This window comes from Heliangelus exortis, chromosome 25 (genome assembly GCF_036169615.1).
Source record: "Heliangelus exortis chromosome 25, bHelExo1.hap1, whole genome shotgun sequence".
Taxonomy (NCBI): Eukaryota; Metazoa; Chordata; class Aves; order Apodiformes; family Trochilidae; genus Heliangelus; species Heliangelus exortis.
The window spans coordinates 3102939-3130718 of NC_092446.1; the positions used below are offsets into that span (position 1 = coordinate 3102939).

Genomic DNA, 27780 nt, shown 5'->3' on the forward strand with positions numbered 1-27780 from the left:
CTGATTGACTCCCAACTTTCTGCTCCTCCCTTGCATAAACTTTCCCGTCCCTGCGCCTGGCTCCGTGCGCGGACCCGGGAGCCCGCCGTGCTCCCCGCATTCCTGCCGCCCTCCCCGGCCCGGCCCCGGTCCCGGTCCGGTCGTGGTCCGGTCCCGGTCCCGGCACCCGCGGCCGGCCCAGCCACTCCGAAGCACGGAGCAGGTAAGAACTCGCTGGGAAGAGCCTCCCAACCCCCCCCTTCCTCCTCCTCCTCCTCCCTCTTTCTCCTCCTCCTCCTTCTCGTCCTTCCTCCCGGCCCGTAGCCTTCACCCAACCCCGCTGGATGGTGGGGGGCGGCGGGGTCGCACCCACCTCCCTCTTCCTCCAGTGTGTGCGTTCCCCCCCATTGGGGGCTTCCCTCCGACAGTCCCCCATGTGTGTGTGTGTGTGTGGGGACCACAGCTGGGGGGGGTTTCCCAAATTGTCTCCCAATCTCCGCACCCTCCCCAGGCCCCCAGGCTCCCGCCCCGTCGATGCCGCGCTGCCCCCACCCCCCTCCGCCTTCCCCCCCTCAGGCGCATCCCCGGGCTATAGGGTTACAAAGGGGCCTTGTGTACGGTATGGCCCATACGTCGGGAGCAGGGAGGGCTCCAGGCGTTATAGAAAGCGATAAACCGGCCCAGCCGCCTCCCTGCCCCGCCAGAACAAACCCCCCTCCCCCTTCCCCTTCCCCTTCGCCCTGAGGGGGGGGGGGGGGAAGGTGGGTAGGGTGGTCCCGGGTGGGGTGTGTGGGTCCACACGCGTGTCACGTTACATGTGTGTCACACGCATGTAGGGGATGACCATGGGCTGAGTGTGTGCGAAACACTTTGTGCCTCGTCATAGGGGTGCATTGCTAGCGAGGCGGCAATTAGATGTCTAATTTCCAGCAGTGTGTCATCTTTATTATTATTATTATTATTATTAATTTTATTTTTGTACCCTCCTTGGGTTTGGGGTTGTTTTGTTTCCCCTCTTAACTCCCCCTCCCCTCCCCTTGTTGGAAAGGAAAATAAAGCCAAACCCTCACAGTGCCGCCCGCCTCCGCCCCCCGAAACTGCTCAGGCCCTGTGAACGCCTTTGGCCTGTACCAGCTGAGGTAAAAAAACGCCTATTTTGAGGAAAAAACAGCTGGAAATGGCACTGGGGGCCCTGCAGCCCTTATTGCCTTCGGGTGGTTGGTAGGGGAAGAAGGCGAGGGCAGGGGTTTGGGGTTTTTTTTTGTGTTTTGGGGGGAGCTGGGCCAGGCGACCGTCGCCCCGCCGAAGCGATAATCTCCGGTGTCAGGCGCGCTGGGGTATTTTGGGCTCCGGCGTCCTCTGTCCCCTCCTATCGCTTTACCCCGCGCGGGTACGTGCACGCCGTGAGTCAGGGCTTTGGCACTGCCTGGGGGGGCCCTGCCGCCCCTTGCCCTGGTTTTTGGGGTGCTCAGGTGGAGGTTTGAGGGGTTGACAGGGTGATGATGTCCCCCCCCACACTCCACATGCACCCGCCATGGTGCCCCTGGGCTGGACCCGAAGTCCTTCCCCCTGCTTGGCTTTTGGGGTGGGTGATGGGGGTGGGTTGTGTCCTCATGGGAAGAGGGTCCGCAAAGAGGATGAGGGGTGAGGGCTCCTCAAGGTCACCCAATGGCAAAGCTGAGGGAGAAATGGGTGGTGGGGTTGGGACCTCGGTGGTGGGGTGAGTGATGGTCACTGTGGCATAGCCCAAGTGACGTTTCTGTCACTTCCCCAACTGGACAGGACAGACATGAGTGTCCCGTTGGGAGAAGGCACTGGATTTGGGTTTGCAGGGATGTCATTCCCATGGGAAGGGGCTGCGGATGCATGTGGGGTGAGTGGCCCCCCCCTCTAGCCGGGTGACATGGTGGGGGGCAGTGTCCCCATCTCCTCTGGGGACCTCGTGGACCCAGCTTCCTCTCCAGGTGGGCACAGGGCTGGCACCACACCAGCTTTTTTAACAACAATAACCCTTGAAAAGTAGCAGACTCCTGTATTTTAAGGATCCTCGTCCCGACTGGGGCAACTGCAGCATTAGGACTGAGCTCGGAGTGGGGAGATGCTTCAAGAGGGGCATTTTGGGGAGCAAAATGAACCCTCCAGCAGCCATCCCACCTCTAACACCCCCTTTCTGCAAAGCAAAACCCCCTTCAGTAAAAGGGCTTTACCTCCACTTCCCAGGACATACGGTCACTCTTTATCATGATACCAGCCAGAGCATCTTCTTTTAATCACCGTTTAATCCCCATCTTGCCACCACCAAGCGGGTTGGGACGTGAGTCCCGGTGGCCCTGACATCGTGTGAGCAGGTCAGGGCTCTGGGGAGGTGGGGGTGGCCGTGGTAATCAGCTGTAATTAATGTATTAAAAAGCGAGTAACCGCGCTGCTCCCGTCAAAACACGCAGCAAGCACGAGGCTGGTGGCAGGTGAGCCTGGTGGTTGGAAAGCAGGGGAATGGGCAATTTTGGGCTGTTTGCAGGGAAATCTATGTGCTTTCTTGCCTTAGTACCCCTTCTGCTGTTCAGGGGAGCAGAGGATGGAGGAGAAGAATGGAGAAGAGGCTGCCAAGCAAGGGTGCTGATGGGGTTTGCGAGGCAAGAGCCATCCCCAGGCTCTTTGTGGGGTTGGGATCCATCACTGGGTGCTGTCCAAAAATGTCCCATCTCTAGGAGCTTCTCTCTTGACTGCGGTCACAAGGGGCTGGTGGGACTACTGTGGTCTTTGCACCTCCTTGGGCTCTGCTAGTAGGTGGGTTATAACCAAATAACTTGGATTTTGGAAGCTCCCCTCCGTGGGGGATTTACTGGGCTATGTTCTGAGCTTCTCAGCTGCCCATCCAAAATCTTATTTGGGGTCAGTAGCCAGGACAGGAGTCTTCTAGGGACCAAGAGCCCGCTTGGGGCCAGGTGGCCAAGCCCGGGCACCTGAGTCTTGCGGTCGGGACAGGCACCTGAAGCGCGTGGGCGTTTGCTATTGCCACTGTCACGTGGCAGCTTATGAAATGTTTTTTTGGAGGGAGGGAAGGTAATGATGGGGTGAGCCGGCGGGGCACGCGGCAGGAGCCGTTTCCCCCCCACCACCCCCCTTCTCTCTCCGCGATAACGCGCGTCCGGATCCTGCGACGGGTCTGGACACGCCGCTACAGCTCCCGGTGCTTTGGTTTTCCCCCAGCTGTGAAATGAGAGCGAGGGGCCCCGGCAAAACCTCCTCGTGGTGCCAGACCCCGGGGGATTAAGGGGGGGTTGTATGGTGCTAGGTGCCATTTTGGGTTTTGTGGTAGCCTCAGGTGGCTGAGCCCTTGGGAGGTGACAGGCCGTGAACCCCATGGTCTCATCCCTAGGGGTGGCAGCTGTGGGGTGGTGTTTGCAGAGGGCTCTGTGTTGGCACAGGAGGTGGGATCCTGGGGTTGAAGTGTCTGGAGTGTCCAGTGAAGCTTGTCCCCTCACCTGGTCCCGAATGGATGGTGTCCCCAGTGTCCCCCGTTGGGTGCCATGAGACGACAGCAGCACTGAAACCCACCACGATCACTGCTGCCACCCAGCTGGCACTGGCTGTGCCATGGGATGTGCCAGCTCTCAGCAAGCCCACCCGGAGCTCACCTCTGGCCAGCAGCGTGGAAAGTGACTTCAGGGCTGATCTTCACCCTGTAAGAAATGTAAGGCCAGGAAACGCTTGCTCGCAGGTAGCTTGGGGATGGCGAGTGAGATGCGAGCGATGGAGGGAGTTGGTTTATCCCCCTTCCCCCCTCTCCCTGCTGAGGGGGGGAACTCTGTGGACCCGGAGCGTGTGTTGGCAGAGCTCCCCCGGCCCTGGGGGGTGGCCGGGAACGGGCCAGCAGAGCTGCAGCTAATTTTAGGAGGTGGGCAGAGCCTCGCCGGGAGCAGCCGGCTGGAGGGATGGGTCGGGTCGTGCCGCGGTGCCCATGAGCTGGGGGTCAGGGAGGTGGCCCCGCATCCGTATCGTGGGGACAAGCCACGCCACCCCCAGCTCCTGGAGGGCCGCTGGCTATGACGACACGAACAGGGACGGTGCCCCAGCCTCCTGGTTCGCATTACCCGGGACGCGGTTGATCCCGGCGTTGCTCCGTGCCTCAGTTTCCCCCACACCCGTCTGGCCGGCGCTGATCCCCGGCGGGGTGCGATGGAAGCGGGTGGGTTGGCCGGGCTGGGGGATCCTCGCCTGGGAGCGCCAAGCCTTATTATTTCCCCACGACTGTCTCCTCCTCGCTCCTCGTAAAATTAGATCCAGCTGTTCACAATAGCCACTAACTTCTCTCCGGAAGATGTTCAAAGTTTACAGACGCGGAGCGGCGTGCGTGGAGGATGGGCTGCCGTTCCCATGCCAGCTCCTCGCCGCCCGCCCTCCCCCCAGAGGCAGTCAGCTCCTGCCTTTTCCCCTCTCTTTTTTCCCCCTTTCCCCCCCCCTTCCACCACCCCAACCCCCCCTCCAGCTTAGGCAATTCGGGTTTAGGAAAAAGCACACCCGCCCGCAGGCACGCGAGCCCCCGACCCCAGTGAGCGTCGGGTTTTTATTAGCAGGAAGATCCAGGCGATTCCTAAAGCAGGAGCAAAGATTTGGGGCGAGACCCTGAGTTCTTCCTCCCCGGCTTCTCGCTCCCCTGTTTGCAAGGTGCTGCCTTGGTGCCCTCTTGGTGCCCTCTTGGTGCTCGCTGGTGCCTCGACTCATCTGTGACATGGATTTGAGCTCTTGCTCTTCTGTTTAGTGGGCACCGTGCCCTGCTCACCACCTTGCCCAAAGTGGCATCATAAATTCAGGGTTCAGCTCTGATGTTTGGGCATCAGAGTACCTGGCGGGGGGCTTGCTTGCTGTGCCAGGCTCTCCAGCTCTTTTTCTTTTACCAAGAATACTGCCTTTGTGTATTTTTAGCAACTTTCCTCCCTGAGGATTCCAGAGCAATTTTTCAATCCGTCGGAGCGGGAGTCTCTGTGCCCAATTCCAGCCCTGGGCTGGTGGGGCAGAGCGAGGTGCTGGGAGCAGGAGATGTTCTGCCATGGATTCCCTGCTGGCATGCACACCCAAAAAATGGAGCTAAACTGAAATATCCCTCCCTGGGAACAGCTGCTCCGTGTGGTTCCTACGGAGCAATCCCGGCATCCCCGAAATCCGTGAGCTCAACACAGGGGAGAGGGTGGCCAAGTGACATCTCTGTGTCACACTGCTCTCTGGCAGCCAGGGGTGTCTCCAGAATGGTGATGCCTGGCAGCCCCCCACCAGCTCCAGGTGCCTGGGTGGTGGTCAGCTCTCACCCCCCCCCCCCACCTCGCTGGGTTTCTCCTCCTGGTGCCGTGGCACGGGCAGCGGGCGCAGCTGCTCCCCGGGCAGGGTTGGGTTTCACGAGGGTGGATGTGGACGGGGGTGGGTGTGAAATGCACTGCAACCTTCCTCCTCCTCTTCCTTCTCTCCAGTCCCCCCGGAAGAGTTTTTCCCTGGCCCTGCTGCAGTGGCACAAAATGGGGGCAGCAGCACCCGAAAATCCTCCGTGGAGGGATTTGTCCCCCCAGGAGAGGGTCTGAGGACTGGCAGGGTCTTTCTGACGTCTGGCCCTGGGCTCCCCCAGGGCTTTCCCGACCGCAGGGAGCTTTGGCTTCCCCGTGGGACAAGTGGTCCGTAGGGCCAGGGGACATGGTGGCCACCTCGAGCTCATTTGGCTGGTCAGTGGGAGACATCCCAGGCAAAGAGATGCAGAAAAGCAAAGTCAGCGGTCCCCAGGGTGCTGTGCCCTGGCACTGGATGTGACACAGGCCAGCGACGCTGGAGGTGTCACGGGGTGGCCATGGGGGTGGCCCATCCCCAGCAGGCTAACTCCAACCCTGTTGTTTCCATCCAACTCGTTTCATAATGCAGAGAGCAATTAATGCTGCAAAAAGCTTTCTATTTACGCGCTGCTGGGTGAAACGCCCCGTCCTGCCTGGGCAGGGCGGCCCTAATTGGGCCAGGGAGGGAAGCAGGGTTACGGTGTCCCTCTGTCCCCTGCCCTCAGGTCTTGGGACCTGGAGGCTTGAGCAAAACTGGCTCAGGTTCTCCAGCAGCCGAAACCCAGCTCTGCCAGGGCCAGAGGAAGAGGAGGGTGGAGATGGAGGCTTTGGTTTGCACACCCACGGTTCTGCCGTTAGGAGGGAGCATCTCGTGCTGTGCCCTGGGATCTGCTCGGTCCCTTCCTTCCTGCCCAAATTTTATCTGGAAATCAAACCACTCAAGTTCCCCTCTTGCTTGCCCGTGGTCTTTCGGGATGGGGCGCTGAGCATCCCTTGGCCTGGTGCTGCATGGAGTGATAGGATGAGGGGGAATGGTTATAAAAGAGGGGAGATTGAGATGAGAATTTAGGAAGAAAATCTTTGGTGTGAGAGTGCTGAGCCCGTGGGTGCCCAGAGAAGCTGTGGCTGCCCCATCCCTGGCAGTGTTGGAGGTTGGATGGGGCTTACCCTGGGCTGGTGGGAGGTCTCCCTGCCCATGGCAGGGGTGACACTGGATGAGCTTTAGGGTCCCTTCCCACTCAAACCAGTTCTGGGATTCTGTGACCAGCCCTATCCCTACTGGGGGCTCAGGGTGTCACTGGGAGCTGGTGGGACCCTCTGGCTGTGGGGGTCTTGGCCAGAGCAGAGGAGCATGTGCCTGGGGTGGCCCTGGCAGTGCTGTGGACCCCGGTGGGATGCTGCCACGTGGCCTCCTGTGGTTTCCCTGCTCCGATTGCTTCCTGAGCCGCCCGCCAAGCCGGAAGGGACAGGAAGCGATAGAGGGGAGGAAATGAGCTGGGCTGTCTCTCAGGGGAGCCGGGAGGGTGCACGGGGGGCTCTCCCACCACTCAGGTCCCCGAGCCCTGTGCTGGGGGTCCCCTTGGGGAGGAAGAGGTGCAAACCTGGGTGAGAGGGAGCGGGCTGGCTGCCTATCCCTTCCCTTCCCGGTCCGGGGAATCCCTCACCGCAGCCCGAGAGCTTCTTGGAAGAGGAGCACGATGTAAACAAACCTTCCACCGCCCTCCCCGCCAAGCCCCGTCTTGCTCGGCCGCCGCTGCCTGCCCTGATGGGGCCTGGATGTCCCCAAGAGAGCCCAAGACAGTGTCGTTGGGGTAGAGTTTGGGGCAGGATGTTCCCAAAGGGTCCCTGGGTGAGCTGCTTGGGATACAGGGCTGCTGGAAGGGGTGCTTGGCCATCTCAAGGGAAGTGCTGTAGGGTCGTGCCTGGCAGAGCTGTGTCAGGGCTTGGTGGACGGTGCTGGGGACATCAGTAGGAGGGACAGGATCTTCCCTGGTGTGTTGTGGCCTTGCTGGGGTCTCCTGGAGCCCCAAGGCTTTTGGTTTTCCTATGAAGGTTTTCCTTTGGTTTTCCTTTCCTCTGGAGCTGGTGTCTGTGTCCATGGTGTTGGCAGCCTTTGTCTTGGCCGTGTCCAGCTGTGTGACAGGGTGTGCAGAGGTGGCAGAGGGGACACTGTCCCCAGCCAGCACTCCACTGCCTGAAGTGAGGAGTTAATGACCCCCGCCCAAAATGAGGAGCACATTAGTGACTCCTGCCCCAAAAAATGAGCACATTAATGAAGGCCTTTGCCTGCCTGTGTTGGACCCCCAGCCACGCTCTTGCTGGGCTCTGATGTTCTGAGGATGGGGGGCACAGGGAGGAGCTGGGGTGCCTGGGAGCCTCATCTTTGGGGTTTACCTGTTTGGTGTCATGCAGAGCCAGCTGTGTGATGGAGTGACACCTCTCAGTGTCCCTGGGGACCTCACCTGCATGCTCAGCACCAGGACAGAATGGGGGCTGCTTCCCCCCCCATCCCCCAGGGTGTGGGTGCCACTGGTTGTGGTGATGGGGAGGGGGTGACAGTGGCCTGGTGTGTGTCCCCCCCCGATGGGGCTGTGCTGGTGTGAGGCTGAGCACCTCGGTGTGCTGTGCCTGGGCTTGTCAGTGAACTTTTCTCCTTTTGCCCTGGGGGTCTGGGTGCAGGGGGGGAGGAAGGGAGGAGGGCTGGATTGCTCCTGGCCCCCTGCTTGGGAAGACAGGATGGAGCCAGGATACAGCCAGACCTCCCCGTTGCAGAGTCTGCTCATCCCCAAACATGTCCCCAACACCATGGGGATTGTCCCGTGGGGTCCTGGTGCTGCCCTGCTGTGGGTCAGGGGAGCCCTGGGTAAGGAGAGGACCTGGGGGTGTTTCTGCCCCATACCTTTTGCACCCCAGTGGTGTCAGCACTCTGCTCCAGGTCCCCATGTGCAGCAGGTGCCAGACCTACATCCCCTGTGTTTTGGGGGGACCCTGTGGCAATAGCCACCCCCCTTCCAAGTTTGCAGAGGGTGAGAAAGCAGCAGCCTGAGAGCCATCTCCAAGGACAGGCAACGCTGTTGGGGGCCATGGGACCAGCTGAAGGGTGGCCAAGCCAGCAAGGAACGCAGTGGGAGGGACTGGTCCCAGTGCTGTGACACTGCCTGGTGTGGCGGGGTGCTCGGGTGAGCATTGGGGTGACCCTGGTTCCTGCCTGAGCTCCTTGGTGCAGCTGGGACACGGAGGTTTGGTCCATCCCATGATGGGGATGGGTACCACCCCATGGCAGGAGCTTTGTGGGGCTGGCAGTCACCTCATGTCGTGGCCCCACAGCCCTGGGCTCCAAGCAACAATGTCCCTGTGCTCCCAGCCCTTGGCCTCTCCCCTGCACACTCCCAGCCTGATCCCTGTCTGCTGGTTGCACTGGTCCCAGCAGCACCCTGCTCCTGAGCTCAGCAAGTCCCCTGCTCCTCCTCCTCTGCTCCCTGCACACTCTGCCAGGGCTGAGCTCCTGCATCCCGTGGGAACACCGTGCCCAGCACGGCCTTGGCCTTGCAGGGAGATAAGGGCTGTCCTGGCAGCATCCTCCCCTTCCCACTGCACACACCCATCTCGCACCCACTGGGGACTCTGTGTGGGTGCAGCCCCCCTCCAGCACCCTCTAAAGGTGGCACCCTGTGAAGGCAGAGGGATGCAGGGCCCCTTTTGGCATGGGTGCCAGTTGGCATCCTCCTGGAGGATGAGTATCCCAATGAAGGATGAGTATCCCAATGAAGGATGAGGAGTATCCCAGCATGGGGGGGACATCCCCATGGAGGAGGGGTATTCATTGGGTGGGGAGCATCCCTGTGGAGAACAAGTATCCCCAATATCCCAGTTATGTGGGGGACATCCCCATGAAGGATGAGAACTGCAAGATGGGAGGAATATGCCCGTGGAGGGCAAGTATCCCAATGAGGGGGGGAGCATCCCCACTATGGCCCGGGGATCCCAAGCCCCTCAGAGATGGCTGTGCCACGGGGAGGGGGCTTCTCCCCATAACCCCCCAGGTGCAGCTGGGAGGCAGGAGCTGGTGACATATTTTCTGGCGGGTCCAGTCCCCTCCCTGCCCGGAGCAGGTCTGGCCAGCAGTGGGTCCGCAGGCCGGCCAGCCGTGCCGGTTCTCTAATTGCGGGTGGTGTTTTGTAAGGGTTGGGTGGAGCGGGGCTCTGGGCCGGGCTTTGCGTCAGCGCGGTGCCTTGCACCCTCCCTCCAGGAAATCCAGAGTCTGGGCTTGGCCTAGAGCAGGTTCGGTGCAGGAGGAGGAGGAGCTGCTTCCTCACACCTTGGCCGGAGCCCTGGCATCTCCCTCCCTCCTCTCCCGGCTTCCCCAAAAAGCTGGGCTGGGGTTTTTCTGCTGGAGGGTGCAGGGGGATGACACCCGGAGAGGTGGGAGGGGGACGGGGACACTGGTCATGCTGCTTGTTCCAGGGTCCTGCCAGCCCTATAGCTTTGCTCTCAGCCCTATAACTTTGTCCTTGGCCCTATAGCTTTGCCTTTGGCCCCAAAGCTTTGTCCCAGGGGTCCTGAGGCTGGGGTCCCCTGAGCTGCCACGGTGTGGTTGTGGGGTCAGGGGCTACTCTGGGGCTCCAGGGGTCTGGGACTGGAGGGTCTTGAGATGCTGTGGTGCAGCCTGGGGGTCTCTGGTTTCCCAATGTTTTGGGGTCTGCTGTGGGGGTCGGGGGCTGCCGTGGTGCAGCTGTATGGCACCACATTGGGTTAGAGCCCTGCTGCACTCACTGGGCTGGGGGGGGGTTTGTGGGGGGCTTATCCTGGTGTTGTCCCCCCTCTCCTGTCCCTTACACCCTGCTTGGTGTGGACAGTGCATCTCTCTGGGGTCCCCTGGAGCACCCTGGTTCCAAGCAGCAACTGGGGTGCCACAAACTGGGGGTGCCGTGGGACTCGGGGTGTTGCAGGACCTGGGGTCCCATGGGAGTCAGGATGCTGTGGGACTTGGGGGTGCCATGGGACTTGGGGTGCTGTGAGGCTCACTCAGGGTCTTGTGGGACTCAGGGTGCTATGGGACTTGGGATGCCTCAGCACTGGGGGTGATGCCACAAGACTCAGGGTGCTGTGGAGCTCAGGGTGCTGTGAGACTCAGTGTTGTGGGACTTGGGGTGCTGTGGAGCTCAGGGTGCTGTGAGACAGTGTTGTGGGACTTGGGGTGCTGTGGGACTCAGGGTGCTGTGAGAGTCAGTGTTGTGGGACTTGGGGTGCCTTGGGACTTGGGGTGCTGTGAGACTCAGGGTACCTTGGGACTTGGGGTGCCTTGGGACTTGGGGTGTTGTGGGACTCAGGGTACCTTGGGACTTGGGGTGCCTTGGGACTTGGGGTGTTGTGGGACTCAGGGTACCTTGGGACTCAGGGTGCTGTGGGACTTGGGTTGCTGTGGGACTCGGGGTGCTGTGGGATTTGGGGTGCTGTGGGCCTGTCTGTCCCTGCTGCTGCCATCTCTCCTTGGCTGTGGCTCGATCCTACAATCCAGTTCTCCTTATTTGGCCACAGTGCTCGGCAAAGAGGGGGAGCGACAGGCGGGAGGGGGGGGGGGACACGGCGGTGGGCAGGGGCGGGCGGTGGGGACTGGAGGGGCTGACATCACATCAGAGCGAGGGAGAGAGAGGGATGGGGAGTGGGGAAGTTTCTTTTTTTATAAAAGGGAAAAAAAAAAAGCCCAAACAAAAAAACACAACAACAAAAAAAATCCCGAAAAAAAAAACAACGCAAAAAAACACAACAACAACAACAACAAAAAAAAAACCGAAAAAAAAAACCCCAACAAACCAAAACAAAACCAAACCCAGAACCCAAAACAAACCCAAAAAAACAAACCCCAAAAACCCAAGCCAGGCCTCGCAGTGCTGGAGCCAGCAGCGAGCTGCTGCAGTTCCTTTAAAAGGAGATGTCTGTGCTGGAGACCTTTGTACACTCCCAGCCCGTCCGGGAAGTGTGGAGCAGGAGACACCTCCACGCTCCCAAACATGTTATTGCAAAACACTGCACTGAGAGCTGGGCAAAGGGAGGAGGAGGAGGAGGAGGAGGAGGAGGAGGAGGAGGAGGGCTGAAGGCTCCTCGACATGGTAACACCAGCTGGGGAGCACCCAAGGTCCTGGATGAGCATCCTCAGGGCCTCTCCCAGTGCCCAGGGTAGGGCTGCTGGAGGGTTCTGGCCACCTGGTTCCCATTAGCTGGGTCTGGCTTGGAGCCGCCCAACATCTCCCATCAAATCCCAGCTCTGCCTTTGCCAGGCACGGGGATTTTTTTTTTTTTTTTTTGAGGGCTGGGGGTGGTTTTGGGGCTGGGCGTAGGGTCAGGGCTCACGGGGTGCTGCTGCCCTGCCCCGAGGTGTCACCCATAGGCACCGTGTGCCCCCGAGCTCCTCGTATGGAGGATGCAGCATCCTGGCTGATTCCTTCCCCAGCTTTATTTGAGTGAACCCTGGGTGGTCACCTGCGGCTTGGTTTTGGGGATACTCCTGAAAATGTTGTCTCTGTCCCCAGGGAAAGCCCCTTTGTGTCTGTCACCCCACACCGGGATGCTGCCCGCAGCCCCAGGTGCGAGCGGGGACGGGGCCAACACCGGGGACAGACCCAGGACCGGGCTGTCTCCCACAGGCTTGGATCCCCCAGCGAGGTTCTCCAGGTGTGACAAGTGTCCCCTCTGTCCCCTCAGGTTGTTGCGTGTCCGTGGGGGCTCGGGGTCGGAGCCCAGAGCAGCCACCACCATAGCGTCCAACAGCTGGAACAGCAGCGGCAGCCCCGGGGAGGGGCGGGAAGATGGCCAGGACAGCATGGACAAGAGTCTGGACAATGATGCCGAGGGTGTGTGGAGTCCAGACATCGAGCAGAGCTTCCAGGAGGCTCTGGCAATCTACCCCCCCTGCGGCCGGCGGAAAATCATCCTCTCGGATGAAGGGAAGATGTACGGTGAGTGCTGGGGGGGCAGGGGGGCAGCACCTCCTTTTAGAGGAGCTTGGGGGGATGGGATGAAGGGGGGAGTGGCTGTGAACTGGAAGAGGGGAGGGTTAGATGAGAGCTCAGAAATTCTTTGGGGTGAGGGTGCTGAGCCCCTGGTTGCCCCCAGAAGCTGTGGCTGCCCCATCCCTGGCAGTGTTGGAGGTTGGATGGGGCTTGGAGCACCCTGGGCTGGGGGAGGTGTCCCTGCCCATGGCAGGGGTGGCACTGGATGAGCTTTAAGGTCCTTCTAACCCAAACCAGTCTGAGAGTCTCTTATCCTGGAGCTGGACAGGGGAGGTGGCAGTGACCCATGTCCCCTCCCTCTGCTCTGGTTCTCCCTCCCTCTCCCTCCCTCTTTCTGCCCTGCTGGACCAACAGGTTTGGTGAAGTTGTCAGGCAGGGAGCAGGAGCAGGCAGGGAGGGGGAGCACAGGGCCAGCACCAACCTTCCTGCTCCCCTCTGCTTCCACATCCCTCCCCAAACCTTCCCCAACCCAGCCCAGTGGTGGGGAGCACCCGCTGGGGACAGTCACCTGCCCACCCCAAGCCACCAGCACCTGGGTTGGATTTTGGTGACTTGGTCACTAGGAGCAGGGCTGGGTGACCCCACTGCTGTGATGAGTTTTGGGAGGGTCTCAGCCTGTTTCCTAAAACACCTCTGTCTTGTCAGCTCTGCAATGAGGAAGATGAGAAGGGATGATGCAGGGGGGGGGGGTGATGCTAGCACAAGGTGCCACCAAAGAGTGGTGGAAGAGTCCCCATCCCTTCTGGGGGTAGGGGCTGTCCCCTCCTTCCTTCCTTCCATTTCCCATGATGTCACCCCCAGGGCTGGTGACCTCAGAGCTGGGGATGCCACTTCACCATGAAGAACCAGAGCTGGTGGCCTTGCCTTCATCCCCAGCCTCCAAAACAATCCCTCCTGGGATGTCACCCTCACCAGCCACGGCTCACCCAAAGAGCCCGAGACATTACGGTGACCACCGTGCCACTGTCCCCGTCCCCACGCAGTCTCTGGTGCCACCCCACTTGCCAGCCCCCCTATCCTGGGGTGTCTGCTGGGCTGGGGGGGGGGAGCAGAGGGCTTCCCAAGCGGGTGCATTTTTTGGATTTCTCCCGGAATAGCTGAAGTGCCGCTGGGAGCCTGGCCCTGCCGAGCCCTGACCGGTTTTTCCAGCCTTTCGGAGACATCTGGCAGCTGCTTAAAGAAGCAGTGGGCCCCCCCCTCACCTTTCATCTCCCCCCACCCTCCCCACGGGGACCCCCAGATGGTGGTGCCGAGCCCCCCAGGACGGCTGGAGGCACAGGAGATGCCACCACCCAACATTAAGGTGTATGGATGCTCTCCACACCCCCAACCCCCCCCCCGCACTTTATTTATTTTTTGGGATGTCCCGTGGGGTGTCCATGGCCACCCCGTGCCCCACTGGTGCCACCAGTGCGGGGGTGGCCAAGGGACGTGTGTCCCAAGAGCAGGTGGGAGCTGGGATGGGCACGAAATGTGTCTGTCCCCCCCCCTTCCCCAGTCCTCCCCCCCCCATCTCGCTGCCCGCCGGGTTATTTTTAACCCAGCCTGTCCAACTGGTTCACGTGGTGGTGTCAGGGGAGAGGAATTTGGGGAATGTGGTAATTTGGAGGAGGACGTGCCCTCTGGGAGGGAATGGCACGGGCCTGGGTGAATCACAGGGAGAGAGGGACACAGGGGACAGGGACAGCCACCAGGGGCAAGGTGGGATGGGTGCAGGAGGTGCTGGGCTGGCACTGCCCCACTGGGGTGCACCAAGGTACCTGCAATTATTTCCCATATTTATTTCCAATATATTTCCCCCTCTATTCTCCCCCCCATATTTTTTTCCCCCCATATTTCTCCCCCCTTATTTTTTGCCCTGCATTTTCCCCCCATATTTTGCCCCCGTATCTGCCCCCCTTATTTTTTCCCCCACATTCTTTCCCTATATTTCTTTTTCATATTTATTTCTCATATTTATTTCCCAAGGGGGAAACTAAAGGAGGAAATATGGGGAGCACCAGGACAAGATTTGAGAGCCGGATGTGGAAAGGGGGAGGATGCTGTGCCCCCAGCCCCAGGGTCCCCTCAGCCCTCACCCTTTGGAAGCCCCATTTTGGTGTGACCACCATCTCACCTGGCCCTAAGGGACACCCTTGGCCACCTGGTTCATTAGGTGCTAACGAGGCTGGAGGGGTGGCAGCCTGGCTCTTTTGGGGGTGCTGTGCTGGCTGTCCCCATTTCCAAGGATGCCACCAACCCACCATCTGCCTGACACCAAGTCACAACCATCCCCAGGCACCACCTGGCCCTGTCTGTCCCTCTGTGTCCCCCCCCTCCTTGCCAAGGAGCTCCCAGTTGCTCCAAGGCTGGGAAGGGTGGAAGAAGAGGGGGGGGGGGGGGGAGGCGGGTTATTTTTTTTTTTAAGAGTTTTTTTTTTTTTTTCCTAAAGCCCAAACCCTCTCCAAGGGCATTTTGACAAGTTCCAACCATGACCATCTGGTCCATTAAAATAAATCTGGCGTGCCTGGCCGCCCCCGTGTGCGGGGGGTGCAGCGGTGGGGGGGCCGGGGCTGGGGTTGGGAGAAGAAAGCTCCCAGCTGCTCTGACGTTTGAAGGGAGATTGGCCACAGCTGGCCCCTAAAATGTGGCGCAAAAGCAAACTTCTGCTTTGAATTAAACCCAGGACGTTAGGAAATACTGGTGGAAAGGCCAGCACGGCTTGGGAGGGGGAGCTGGGGGAGACCCCCGTGGGGAAAGGGGGTTGGTGGGGTCCCCCGTGGGGGGCTCCGACTGGGATGGCTTTTAGGAGGGGTCTGTAGTTGCTCATCACCGTGGTGGGGGGGGGGACCTGAAGCTCCCCATGAGGTGGGGACCACAAGGTGGGTCCTGCTGGTGTGTGGGGGTGGGGGCTGTCAAATTCCATGTCCTCTTGGGCCACCCTGATGTCTCCAGGGGCTGGAGCATGGCAGCACCATCTTCTGGCAATCCCTCATTGAGGCTCAGCAGCATCGGGTTGGGCCGGGGGGCCCTTTTGGGGGTGATGCCCCCAGCTCCCCCCCTTTTTCCCTGGGACTGACCCCCCCTGGCTTTGTCTCCAGGTCGGAACGAACTGATCGCCCGGTACATCAAACTGCGGACGGGGAAGACACGGACAAGGAAGCAGGTGAGGCCGTGGCTCTGGGGTCCCTCTCTTTGGGGGAGTGGGAAAGGGGGGGGCCAGGTAAGCCCAGGGGGTCCAGCAGCGTCGCCATCCTCTGTGTCCCCTCCTGGAGCCACCAGCGTCAGCGGGACCCCCCCTCCTCTGGGGGGAGCTTCATCTGCGAGCGCAAACATCCCTGGGGATGCTCGATCCAGGGATGTGCTGGAATTTGGGGGATGGGGGCACGCAGCATCCAGCCCCCCCTTCCCTGCCCAGCTAGGGTCACCCTGTGGGTGGCAGGAGCTGTTGGAAGCTCCATCCAAGCAGCTCGTGCATCTCTCTTTGCTGCTTCTCCTGGATCTGGGGAGCGTTCCCACCTCGGCCTCGGGCTGGGTTTTATGTTGTTTGTGCCAGACCCCAAGGTGAAGGCACCCCAAAAACCTGGCAGCGAGCTGTCCCTCTCCCCATGGGGGGACAGTGCTAGTCCCAGAGGGGTCAGAGGTACCACTGAGCCCCACAAGAGGTTGGATGCAGGCAGGGAGCAGGCAGTTCCCCCCCCGTGCCTGCAGAAAGTGTGGGCAGGGTCACATCCATCCCAGCTCTGAGCCCTTGCTGCACCCTCCTGCCAAAGACCCAAATTGTCTAAAGACCCAACTCTGCAGCCCTCGATGTGACATGTCCCTTTGTCACCTTTCCAGTGGCCCTTCCCTCCAGGTCCTGCCTGTCCTGGCAGAGCAAGTGGCTGGGGTTGCTGGGGAGAGGGTGCCTGTCCCACCACAGGGTGACAGATGGTTTTGGGATATGGGGACGCTTGTGTTGGGGCTGTCCTGTGCCATGAGTCCCTGCAGGGGAGGGACACTGGTCCCCAGGCACTGATGGGGGTGACATCCCACCAGAACTGATGGTGGAGGGAAGGGGACCAGGGTCTGGCCATTGTCTTTGAGTTCAAACCAGTGCTGAATGGGGCTTTAAAGCCTTAACTGGACCTCCCCAGGTCCCCCCTTCATGGGGGGAAGGATGTGGTGCTGGGTGAAAAGGATGTTCCAGGAAGGGGGATCTGGGAAGGGCACAGGGGAGAGTGTATGTGGCCTTGTCCCCTCTGTACAGTCATGTTCTGGACAGCCTGGTGCTGGTTGGAGAAGGAGCTCACCAAAATCATCCCTGGTGGGTGTAGGAACCCCCACCCTGCTTGCAGGGACCCCCCCACCTCAGCCATGCTGCATCTCTCCTGCCTGTACTCCTTTTCTCACCTTTCCCACCTGGAAAATCAGCAGGAGCCCACGGGAAGGATGGGTCAGTCCCTCCTGAATCACCCTTGGGACCAGCAGTCCTGCTGCAGCCCCCCATGGGGTAACCCAGGCCCCCCCCAAACCCAAAGGGCTGTATTCTCAGCACTGTCTGCAAGCAGCAGCTCCTTGCACTTGCAGGCACCAGGGGTTCCTGTCTGTCCCCCTGGGAAGCCCCAGGAGATGGGAAACCCAGACAGAGGCTTCACAGGACCACAGAAATGTTCTGGTTGAAAAAGATGCTAGTGAGAGGTGGTCCCTGCCTGTGGCAGGGGGGGTTGGAAGAAGATGATCTTTATGGTCCCTTCCAAACCACACCATGATTCAATGAAGACCTTTGGGATCAGAGTCCAACCATTGACCCAACTCTGCTGAGTCCATGGCCCTCAGCACCACATCTCCACAGCCACCTCCAGGGATGGGGATTCCACCACCTCCTTCCTTCATCCCGAGAAGCTTCACCCCAAACGGGGCAGCATCAACCCAGCATCAACCATCCCAAGCTTCAGGCTCCATCCCCTCCCAACAATTTTCCTCCTTCCTCCTTCCTTCATCCCAAGAAGCTTCACCCCAAACGGGGCAGCATCAACCCAGCATCAACCATCCCAAGCTTCAGGCTCCATCCCCTCCCAACAATTTTCCTCCTTCCAGCTCACAGCAGGCTCAGGACCCTCAGCACCTCCGGGAGCATCACCCCTTCCCTTTTTTTTTTTTCCTCCCTTTCTTCGGGGGGACAACATCCCACCCAACCAGGGCCGGGCCGGGGGAAACCTTACCTTCACATATATCATCTTTGTATTTTCCTTTCCGAACGGCGTGGTGGGCACCAGGTGTCCAGCCACATCCAGGTTCTAGCTCGGAAGAAGGTGCGGGAGTACCAGGTTGGCATCAAGGTACGTTGGGGCCCTCGCCCAGGTGGCCGCGGCGGTGTCTCTGTGAGCATGGGCAGCCCCTCTCCTTCCTCCTCCTTTCCTCTGGTTGACGGCTCTGCTGTTCCCCCTCTCCTTCTGCTCTCTCTCTGCAGGTCTCTAGCCACTTGCAGGTTCTTGCCCGGCGGAAATCTCGTGAGATTCAGTCCAAGCTGAAGGTACGCGTGTCCCCTCCCTGGTGTCCCCGACCCCGACCCCACCCTGGCCTTGCTGACGACTAACGTGCTCGGCTCTGCCATGTGCTGCTTGCTTTCCTCTCTTCTTCCTTATTTTATTTTATATTTTTTTGTCCTGACGGTTTGGTTTGGTTTGGTTTGGTTTGGTTTTTTTTTTTGCCTTCCCCCTCCCTCGGCTCCTGGGACCAGATGGTTTTTAGGGGATGGCCACAGAGAAGGTGGGGACACCAGAGCCTCCCCCTCTTTCCCAGGCACCTTCCTTTCACCCTAATTCACCATAATTTGGGTGCCAAATCCCCTCCTTTCACCCGAGGAAGGACTCACCCGTGGGGAAACGGGGGTTTAAACACCCCCCCCCCGTGACACACAAGGGCTGCCCCCTCTTCGAGGGCCATCAGGGGTTCACCCAGGAGGGGAAGGACCCCCCCAGGCAGCCAGTGAGGCAAAGTGAGGTTGATGAAAGGGGTGCCCCCCAAAGTTCAGGTGGTTGCAAGTCTGCTCCCCGTCCCCCCCAGCTGAGACCTGGCTCCACTCGTGACTGGTGCCAGAGGGATGTGGGCAGAAGCAAAGGGGTCCCAGGGGGCCCTGGAGGCTGCCAGTCCAGCAGCTTGGCACACACCAGGGTCCTGGTGGCACCTGAGGGACGTGGGTGGCAGTGGGTCCAGATGGGGCCATGCTGCCAGGAGGGGACACGGTGGTCCAGAGCAGGGGACATGGTGGCCCCAGAGCAGCCCATGGTTCCAGGGGCCAAGGGAGCTGAGCAAGGAAAATCTGGATCATCCTTTCTTTTCTGGTTGGCTTTTCTTTTTCTTTCTTTCCTTCTTTCCTTTCTTCCTCCTCACTGGAGCCCAACTAACCCTTCTCTAACTGCTCCCCAGCTCCGTGGCGGAGAGGGGGAAGATGATGATGGTGGGAAGAGGATGGGAGGCATGGGCAGGACTTGGGGCATCACCAAAGGACCAAGTCCTGCTCAGGTGGGACCCACACAGCACAAAGGTGGGGGACAGAGTGGTCCCCACTGTGAGACAACCCTTTGGGGACATCTGGCTTCCCACACAGGATATTCCTGGGTAATCCCTGCCCTGTGACACCAGGAAGCAGCTCCATGGGCAGATCCAGGGGGGACATGCTAAGGGTATGGGAGCCCAGAAGACCTTTGAGTCCCCACTTCAGTGACCTCAAGGTCCCCAAAGCATCACCAGCTCCCCGTATCCCCCATCCTGAGTGTTCTATCCAAGCCTCTGTCCCTAGGGCTGGCAGCAGGGGACATGGTCAGAGCTTGCCATAGGTGCCACCATCACAGCTGGCAGTGGCATTTTAGGCTCCAAAGCTTTGAGGAGCTCTGGTTCATGTTGCCTGGGAGGCCACCAAGCCATGCCCTTCAGCAGGGACCCTGATGCCCCACGAGCAGGGTGCCAGGAGGGTGCTGGCAGAAGCCAGGAGAGGGCACCCGAACTATTTTGGGAACATTCAGGCTTGGACATCTTAAACCCAGGTCTCAAACCTGAGAAGGGCAGACAGGAATGGAGGGGGGTGGGGTGGGCAGCAGGATCAGCAACAGCAGAAGCCTTTGCACAAAAAGAAAAAAAAAAAATTAATGAAATTAAGTTTTTAAAAGGCTTTTTGGGGGAATCAGCGGGGAGAGGAAAAGGCAGAAATGATCCCAAGGCTCTGGGGCTGGAGTTTGATGTCTGTGGCTGTGCTTTCCATCTCCAGACACAAATGTCCCACCTTGGAGTCTCCCCCCCAAGCTCCTGCTGTGCCTTCCAGAGCAAAAGGGAAAAGGAAAAACAGTTTGTCTCCTGTATAAATGCAGATATGGCACAGGGGGGTGTGCTGGGGTATTTCTTGAGGTGCTGAACTTGGGGTGTTGGTGCCAAAGAGCTGGGAGCAGGGCAGGAGCTGTTGGTGCTTCCTCCCCATGCCGTGGCTGGGGGTCCCCAGGGGGCTGTAAAGGCTTTATAGGATATTAAAGGCTGGAAAAGAGATTTAAAAGCCAACAAAAGTGTGGGCCTGGCTCACCACAATGGGCCCCTGAAATAGCAGGGGACGTTGGCATCCCATTCCTGGTGGGATTAACTTCGGGCATCGATGCCCACCGTGAGAATCCTCCAGGGACCACCTGGGTCAAGGGGTTGGCTCCCCAAATCCAGCTGCTGTGACCAGCTGTGTGGAGGGGGAACACACAGTGTCTGTGGGCTCCCACCACGCTCTAACCTTTTTCTTTTTCCCTTTTTTTTTGCGGACAGGCCATGAACTTGGTAAGTTGGAGTCTATGTTTGTGATGCCTTTCGCTCCCCGATGCCTTTTGCCCCCTCCCACGGAGGAGTTAAAACCCTTCGTGTCCCCAGGGGGGAGTGGGGACACCTTCCTGACCTGGCAGCTCCTCCCCAGAGGACATTTGCCAAGGTTAAAGCATTAATTAGAATGGGTGCATTTGCATGGGGGGGGACATGGGTCATCCCCACCCTGGTTCCTCGATATCCACACCCTGGTTCCTCGGGTCCAGGACCAGCTCCAAGCTTTGCAAAACCTGCTGAGCATGCTCAGATGGGTGTGGGGGTGCCTCGGTCTGCCCATGTAACCCCCCCTCTCCCTCTTTTCCCCCCCCTCCTCCCCTCCAGGACCAGGTCTCCAAGGATAAGGCTCTGCAGAGCATGGCATCCATGTCCTCCGCGCAGATCGTCTCAGCCAGCGTCCTGCAGAACAAGCTCAGCCCCCCCCCTCCTCTTCCTCAGGCTGTCTTCTCTGCTGCCCCCAGGGTGAGGACAGCCCCACACCCCCCAGAAAGGGGGTCACATGAGGGATCCCCCCCACACGAGCTGCACAGGCTCTGGGGGGATGCTTTTGGCCCCGGTGGCAACGCACAGGGGGGGCTTTGGGGGCTCCCTGTAGTTTGCAGCAGGTGGGGAGGGGGATGTTTGTTTAGGAGGGGGGTGTTCAGAAGCCACTGACTCTTCCCTGTGATGTTCCCCCAGTTTTGGAGTGGGCCTATCCCAGGACAGCCTGGACCCTCTCAGGAGTAAGTATAAGACCCCTCCCCTCTGCCAGACAGGACCCCCACCCCTCTCCCTTGGGGCTGGGGTGGCCCAGGCTCGTTAACCTAACGATGCTCTTTGTTTTCTAGCATTAAACCGTTTGCACAACCAGCTTACCCCATCCAGCCACCCATGCCTCCATCACTAGCCAGTAAGTCCTCTCCTTGCTCCTTGGATCCCACCCTTTCCCATCTCCAAGGTCCTCTTTGTCCCCTGTTCAGTGCCACCTCCCGACCCACAGTGCCACCTGCCTGTGGTCCCCTCCCCAGCCCTCAAACCTTGGTTTAAACCCTCTCAAAAGCCCCATTGGTGATCAGGACCCCACTTTATGTCCTCCCCTCACCATCACTTTCCACCCAGCAATGGGACATCCCACGGGGTGGCCCAAAAAATATAGAAACACCACCCCGCCCCCGCCCTCCCCGCCCTGTGTTGGGAGCTAAAGGGGGATGGGGTGGAGGTAAGGAGGGTGGTTCAGGGGCTCACCCCAGCTCATGGCTGTCCCCTTCCTGTGTCCCTTTGCCCAGGTTATGAGCCCTTGGCTCCTCTCCCACCAACTGCCTCGGCCGTGCCGGTCTGGCAGGACCGAACCATCGCCTCCTCCAAGCTCCGGCTCCTGGAGTACTCGGCCTTCATGGAAGTGCCACGGGACGCCGAAACGGTAACGGTCCCCTCCCTGTCCCCTCTGCCCACCTGGGATGGGGCCCATCCTGGTGCTTGGTGGCATCTTCTTGTCACTTGGAGCGGGTCCAGAGGAGGTCCCGGAGATGCTGGGAGGGCTGGAGCAGCTCTGGAGCCAAGGGGAGAGAGTTGGGGGTGTTCAGCCTGGAGAAGAGAAGGTTCTGGGGAGACCTTAGAGCACCTTCCAGTGCCTGAAGGGGCTCCAGGAAAGCTGGGGAGGGACTTGGGACAAGGGCCTGGAGGGATGGGACCAGAGCAAACAGTTTCACACTGAAAGAAGGGAGATTGAGATATTGGAAAGAAATTCTTTGGTGTGAGGGTGCTGAGCCCCTGTCCCAGGTTTCTCAGAGAAGCTGTGGCTGCCCCATCCCTGGCAGTGCTGAAGGTTGGATGGGGCTTGGAGCACCCTGGGCTGTGGGAGGTGTCCCTGCCCAGGGCAGGGGGTTGGGACTGGATGAGCTTTAAGGTCCCTCCCAACCCAAACCAGTCTGGGGTTCTGTGACTCTGCAACTCCCCCTGTATCCCATCCAGCTCCATCCCCTCCTTGCAGGACAAAGCAGACACGGGGAGCCTCCTCTCCCCAGAGAATGTGAACCGTGGCAGGGGGTTGGGACTGGATGAGCTTTAAGGTCCCATCCCACTCAAACCAGTCTGGGCTTCTGGGATCCACCTGACCTCTCATTTTAATGTTCCCTCCCCGGTCCTTACAGTACAGCAAACACCTCTTTGTGCACATTGGCCAGACCAACCCCTCATACAGTGACCCACTGCTGGAGGCTGTGGACATCCGCCAGATCTATGACAAGTTCCCCGAGAAGAAAGGGGGCCTCAAGGAGCTCTATGAGCGTGGGCCCCAGAACTCCTTCTTCCTCGTCAAATTTTGGGTATGGTGCTGGGAAGGGGGAGGCTGGGGAAGGCTTGTCCTTGATCCCTGAGCTCATTGCAGCTCCCATAAGCTGTTGTGCCCCGTTCCCATGGAGACCTGGGTGTGGGGGTACCTAATGGGACCATCTCCCCGCGCTCTCATCTTTCCAGGCGGATCTCAACAGCACGATCCAGGACGGGCCAGGGACTTTCTATGGTGTCAGCAGCCAGTACAGCAGTGCAGAGAACATGACCATCACGGTCTCCACCAAGGTGTGCTCCTTCGGGAAGCAAGTCGTGGAGAAGGTGGAGGTGAGTCCCACACCTTGCTACATCGGGAAGGGGTTGGGAATCAGGTGTCGGGATGGAGAAAGCCCCAGAGCCGGGTGTAGGACAACACATCTGCGTGCCTGTGTGTGGGTGGAGAGGAGAGGACATCTCGACCATGTCTTGGTTGTCCACCACGGTGTTTTGTCCCCCCGGGGGGTGGCTGCTCACTGGGCTGTGCCCCACAGACGGAGTACGCGCGGCTGGAGAACGGCCGCTTCGTCTACCGCATCCACCGCTCTCCCATGTGCGAGTACATGATCAACTTCATCCACAAACTCAAGCACCTCCCGGAGAAGTACATGATGAACAGTGTCCTGGAGAATTTCACCATCCTGCAGGTACCTCCCTGTGCTTGCCAGGGTGTTTCCCAGCCTGGCACATCGGGTCCTTTCCTGTGCTTCGCCCACCCGCAAAACTGCGGAGCGGATTTTTGGTGGGGTAATGAAATGTCCTGTGCCTGAGCTCATGAAACAACCCCTCCCCCCAAAAAAAAATGGGCAGCAGGTTTTTGGTGGTAAAAATAAAATGGCTGGGCCTGAGCCTGAGGTCTGTTGACCTCCCCAGTTGAGAGGCAGCAAATATTTCATGGTGGAACTAAATGGGATGTGCCTGAGCCCATGAGTCATTCCCTCTCCCCCCCCCAAAAAAAAAAGAAAAAAAACCTGGGTAGGAAATTTTTGCTGGTGCAAATTTAAATTGCCTGTGTCTGAGCCTGTGAAACCCTGCACAAATTGGATTGGAATTTGGTGATATGAATAAAGTGCCTCTACCTGAGGCCACGCAACCCCCCCTGAATTACAGGGAGCAAAACTTGATGGTGCAAATCAAGTGGCAACCCCTTGAAACTGAGGATCAGGTTTTTGGTGGTGCAAAGTGGCTGTGCCTGAGGCTCTGCAACCCCCCCAGTGAAGAGGTAGCAAATTTTTCATGGTGGATCTAAAGGGGCTGTTCCTGAGCCCATTGAACCTCCCCTAAAAAAATGGGGGTAGGAGATTTTTGGTGGTGCAATTAAATTGGCCATGCAGGCCCCTAAAACTGGGGAGCAGTTTTTTGGTGGTGCAAGTACCAAGTGGCTGTGCCTAAGCCTCTGCAGCCCCTGAATGAGTTGCAAGAGCCAAACTGAGTGGTTGTGTGGGAGCCTGTGCAAACCCCCCAGGTATCAGGTAGCAGATTTTTGGCGATGCAATTAAATTGGCTGTGTCTGAGTCCATGAAACCCCGCAACAAAATCAGGCAGGAAATTGCGGGTGGTACAAATGAAGTGGCTGTGCCAGAGCCCCTGCAAATCTCTCCAATAAAACGTAGCAATTTTTTTTTAGTGGTGTGGTTAAAGAGGCTGTACCCCAGCCCTTGCAACCCCCTAAAAACTGGGTAGCACATTTTTCAGGGTGCAATTAACGTGGCTGCACCTAAGCTTGGAGAACCCCCCCCCCCAAAATGTCACCATCTCCCCATGGGGCCCCTCCTGACCCTCTCTCTGCTCTGCCCCAGGTTGTTACAAACAGGGACACCCAGGAGACCTTGCTCTGCATTGCCTTCGTCTTCGAGGTCTCCACCAGCGAACACGGCGCCCAACACCACGTCTACAAGTTGGTCAAGGACTAGGGGGGCCCTTGGGGACAGGCAGGGGCCTGGGGGGCAGGGGAGGGAGGGGGCCGTGGAGAAAAAGCCACTCGTGTCCGTTGCCTGGTGAGAAGTCATTTGAAGAGAGGAGGAGGAGGAAGAAAAAACAATAGCCAAACAAAAAGACTGACTTGCCATCGTGCCATCGCAGATGTTTTCTACTTAGGAAGAGGTTGTTTTTTTTTTTCTTTTCTTTTTTTTTTTTTTTAAATAAATAAAAAAGAGAAAAAAAAAAAAAAAAAGAATGGGAAAAGAAGAGTAGGGAGGAAGGAAACCCACATGTGGTGCTGGATGGGGAGAGAGCAGCTCTTGGTGTTGCTGGTGAAGGTTGGGAGCTCACTGTGCAGCGGGACAGCGGAGCAGAGATTCCTCTTTTCACCCCCTCACTGGGATCTGGTCCTGGTCCTGGTTCTGGGTTCTGGTCCCAAGCAGATAAAAGTGAGCATGGCCAGGCTGGAGGACATTGGATGACCTGGTCCAAAACTCATTGGCGTGGCAGTGGGTGTGCAGAGCCTGGCATGGCAGGTGGCAGCAGGGACACGGGGACAGTCAGGAGCAGGGGGACAGAGGGGGACACTGCCATCTCCCCAGGGACTGACACCTGGGGTGCTTCTCCATGCCTGGCTGGGGCTGAAGGTGGGAGGGGATCAACGATGCAAACTTTTTTTTTTTTCTTTTTCTTTCCTCCCCTCCTGGAGGAGGTGATGCAGCTGAGTTTGGGTCAGAGCCGTGCAGGAGAAGGGGGGAGCTGGCTCATGGAGGGAAGGTTTGGGGATGTCCCCATCTCCCCAGGGTTGCTCCCAACCAGTTGGTTGGTTTTCTATGGTGATTGCATCCCCTGAGCTCTGCATCTGCTTCAGGGGTTGCTCTTGGGGTGGTGGCCCAAGCTAAATGTACCCCCCCCCCCTGTGGTCACTTGGATGAGGACAGGACGGGGGGGGGGGTGGATTTGCCTGATTTACTTTGCATATGAACATTTTCCTTTTTTTTTTTTTTCTTCTTGTTTTTTCACCTTTTTTGCCTTTTTTTCTCTGTTGACTGTTCTGGTTTCAGCTGCTCCCTGCAGCCACTCCAGCCTGGATCCCACGGGGAGGGGCTGGTGGGGGGAGAAGGAGCTTGTGCAATGCAGGGCCAGGCTGCCAGTGGGCAGAGCTGGGAACAGAGGACAGGAAGGACACCAGGACAGGGGACTGGGTTTACTTGGAGGCATTTTTGCAGCCCACAATAAGCCATAGCAGCATGGCCAGTCCCCAGGCAAGGGCAGAGCCTGGGGAGAGCATCCGCAGGGAGCAGGAGGGGACACGGGGGGGACAGAGGTTGGGTTTTGGGTTGATGGCACTGAGCAGGGTGTCGGGGACAACAAGCCCAAGGTGGGCAGGTTTAGCTGGGTTTTCCATGCTGGAGGAGGAGGGAGTGAAGGGAGCAGGAGGTCCAGAGGGCAGGAGCCATTAGAAGGATGCTGGATGGGGGGACTCGGTGGTTCGGACTCGGTGCTGCTGGGGTGGAAGAGCAGGAACAGCCCCAAAGCTCAGGGAAGGGCCTTGGTTGCCATTATGCTGCCATGGGTGTCCTGTGAGGCATGGGGGCTTTGGGAAAAGCCACCTGGTCCTTTGGAACTGGACAGAACCACCCTGGTACTTCACCTGGTGAGGATGTGGTGGATGAGATGGATGGAGGTGGCCAAAAGGATGAGAGGGGGTGGCCAAGAGGATAGGTGGTGGTGGCCACAGGGATGGTGGAGGTGGCCAAGAGGATAGATGAGATGGTGGTGGCCACAGGGATGGTGGAGGTGGTCACAGGGATGGATGGAGGTGGCTGTGGCAAGCAGGGGGTGGCTGGAGCAGGGGGTAAAGAAAGAAGGAAAAATCCAGGGCAAGGCACAGGCACCTCACCCCAGGGCTGTGCCAAGTCCTCATATGTAGCATTTTGTTTGTTTGTTTGTTGTTCTGTGGTTCTCTTTGCTTCCTTTTGTTGTGCTCAAACTGATCTCAAACTCTGGGAATGAAAACTCCACAAAGTTTCCCACCAGGACCTGCAGGGATGCCCTGCTCCTGCCCCACTGGGACAAAGCTCTTGGTTAACTGGACTGGTTGGTGCCTCCATCTTCCCATCCCTGGATCCCACCTGGGGTGCCCACCCACTGCCCCCACACACGCTGGGCCCTGATGGGCCCCGTTGGGATTTATCCACAATCCCAGAGATGCTTTCTCAACGCCCCCCCTGCCCCCCCTCAGCCCCTCCGTTCTCCTCCAGTGTATTTATGAATTTCACATGAAGTACTGTTTTATTTTTTTAAAGACTTTGTAAAGCTTACCAGGGTTACAATCACCATTTTTAGAGCTGTGTCAGTCCACAATGTTAAAAATCCTTTTTTTTTTAATGTATTATATTTTTTGTGTAATTTTTTTTTTAATCCAGCTGTGATGGGTTGTATCATATATTTGTTGTGTTTACTGTATCTGTCCAACCTCAAGGAAAGGAGACTGTGGAGCTCCACAAAAACTACAGTCTGCTGAAAAGAGAAAACCATTAAAATTATTTGTTCATGTGTTGGCTCAAGTGCTTCAGAAATAGATAGATAGATAGATAGATAGATAGATAGATAGATAGATAGATAGATAAATAAATAGATAAATAGATAGACAGACAGATTTATTTGTTGAGGTTTGCTGTGACAGCCTATAAATCAGGTGACACTTCCCCCAGGGCCCCAGCTTTGGGCATGGGGCTGCCACATCCAGCAGTGTTTTCCTGGTGATGGGTTTCTTGGGAAAAGTGCCTGCTGGGTTAAGTATCCCCAGCACCATCACGGGGGGTCAGGGACATGGATTTTAGGTGGTCACATCCTTACCAGTGCCAGCAGCAGCTGATGGGTGGCTAAGCCTGTCCTAAACCTGTCCTCTAGACCACTACCCAAATCCACTACCCAAGACCACTACCATGGTCCCTCTCTTGTCCCTCCAGACAAGGTGATGTCCCTGAGGGAGGAGGGGAATAGTCACAGCCCTCTTCCTCCTGCCACCCCATCCCCTGCTCTGTGCCACAGGTTGGGGGTCCTGCCTAGAGTCACAGACTGGTTTGGGTTGGGAGGGACCTTAAATCCCATCAGTGCCACCCCTGCCATGGGCAGGGACACCTCCCACAGCCCAGGGTGCTCCAAGCCCCATCCAACCTTGGACACTGCCAGGGATGGGGCAGCCACAGCTTCTGGGGGCACCCAGGGGCTCAGCACCCTCACCCCAAAGAATTTCTTCATAATATCTAACATAAATCTCCCCTCTTCCAGTTTCAAGCCATTCCCCCTCATCCCATCCCTCCAGGCCCTTGTCCCAAGTCCCTTCCCAGCTTTCCTGGAGCCCCTTCAGGCACTGGAAGGTGCTCTAAGGTCTCCCCATGGGATCCTTCTCTTCTCCAGCCTGAACACCCCCA

At 58.5% G+C, this 27780-nt stretch overlaps 1 protein-coding gene across 7 annotated transcripts; it reads left to right on the forward strand.

The window, feature by feature from the left end:
* On the forward strand, window positions 1-26897 carry TEAD3 (TEA domain transcription factor 3). Of its 7 annotated transcripts, none has more exons than XM_071768441.1 (15): window positions 1-202; window positions 11997-12250; window positions 15385-15449; window positions 17542-17604; window positions 17736-17798; window positions 20066-20077; window positions 20441-20578; window positions 20795-20838; window positions 20944-21005; window positions 21382-21515; window positions 22246-22419; window positions 22571-22711; window positions 22915-23067; window positions 24220-26092; window positions 26141-26897. In XM_071768441.1, the coding sequence occupies exons 2-14, from the start codon at window positions 12115-12117 to the stop codon at window positions 24331-24333; spliced, it is 1299 nt and encodes a 432-aa protein (XP_071624542.1). In that variant the 5' UTR covers window positions 1-202; window positions 11997-12114; the 3' UTR covers window positions 24334-26092; window positions 26141-26897. The 7 variants fall into 7 exon arrangements, with proteins under 7 accessions (XP_071624542.1, XP_071624543.1, XP_071624544.1 ...); XM_071768442.1 differs by having other exon boundaries at window positions 24220-26065; window positions 26114-26897; XM_071768448.1 differs by lacking the exon at window positions 1-202 and adding an exon at window positions 11391-11471.
* Window positions 26898-27780: the final 883 nt, after the last annotated feature.

Excerpts from the sequence above, each read along its gene's own strand:
- TEAD3 (XM_071768441.1), top strand. The coding sequence starts at position 12,115 with ATGGACAAGAGTCTGGACAATGATGCCGAGGGTGTGTGGAGTCCAGAC. Across the intron at positions 12,251-15,384 it reads GGATGAAGGGAAGATGTACG|GTCGGAACGAACTGATCGCC; the intron begins GTGAGTGCTGGG and ends CTTTGTCTCCAG. Across the intron at positions 21,516-22,245 it reads TGCCACGGGACGCCGAAACG|TACAGCAAACACCTCTTTGT; the intron begins GTAACGGTCCCC and ends CGGTCCTTACAG.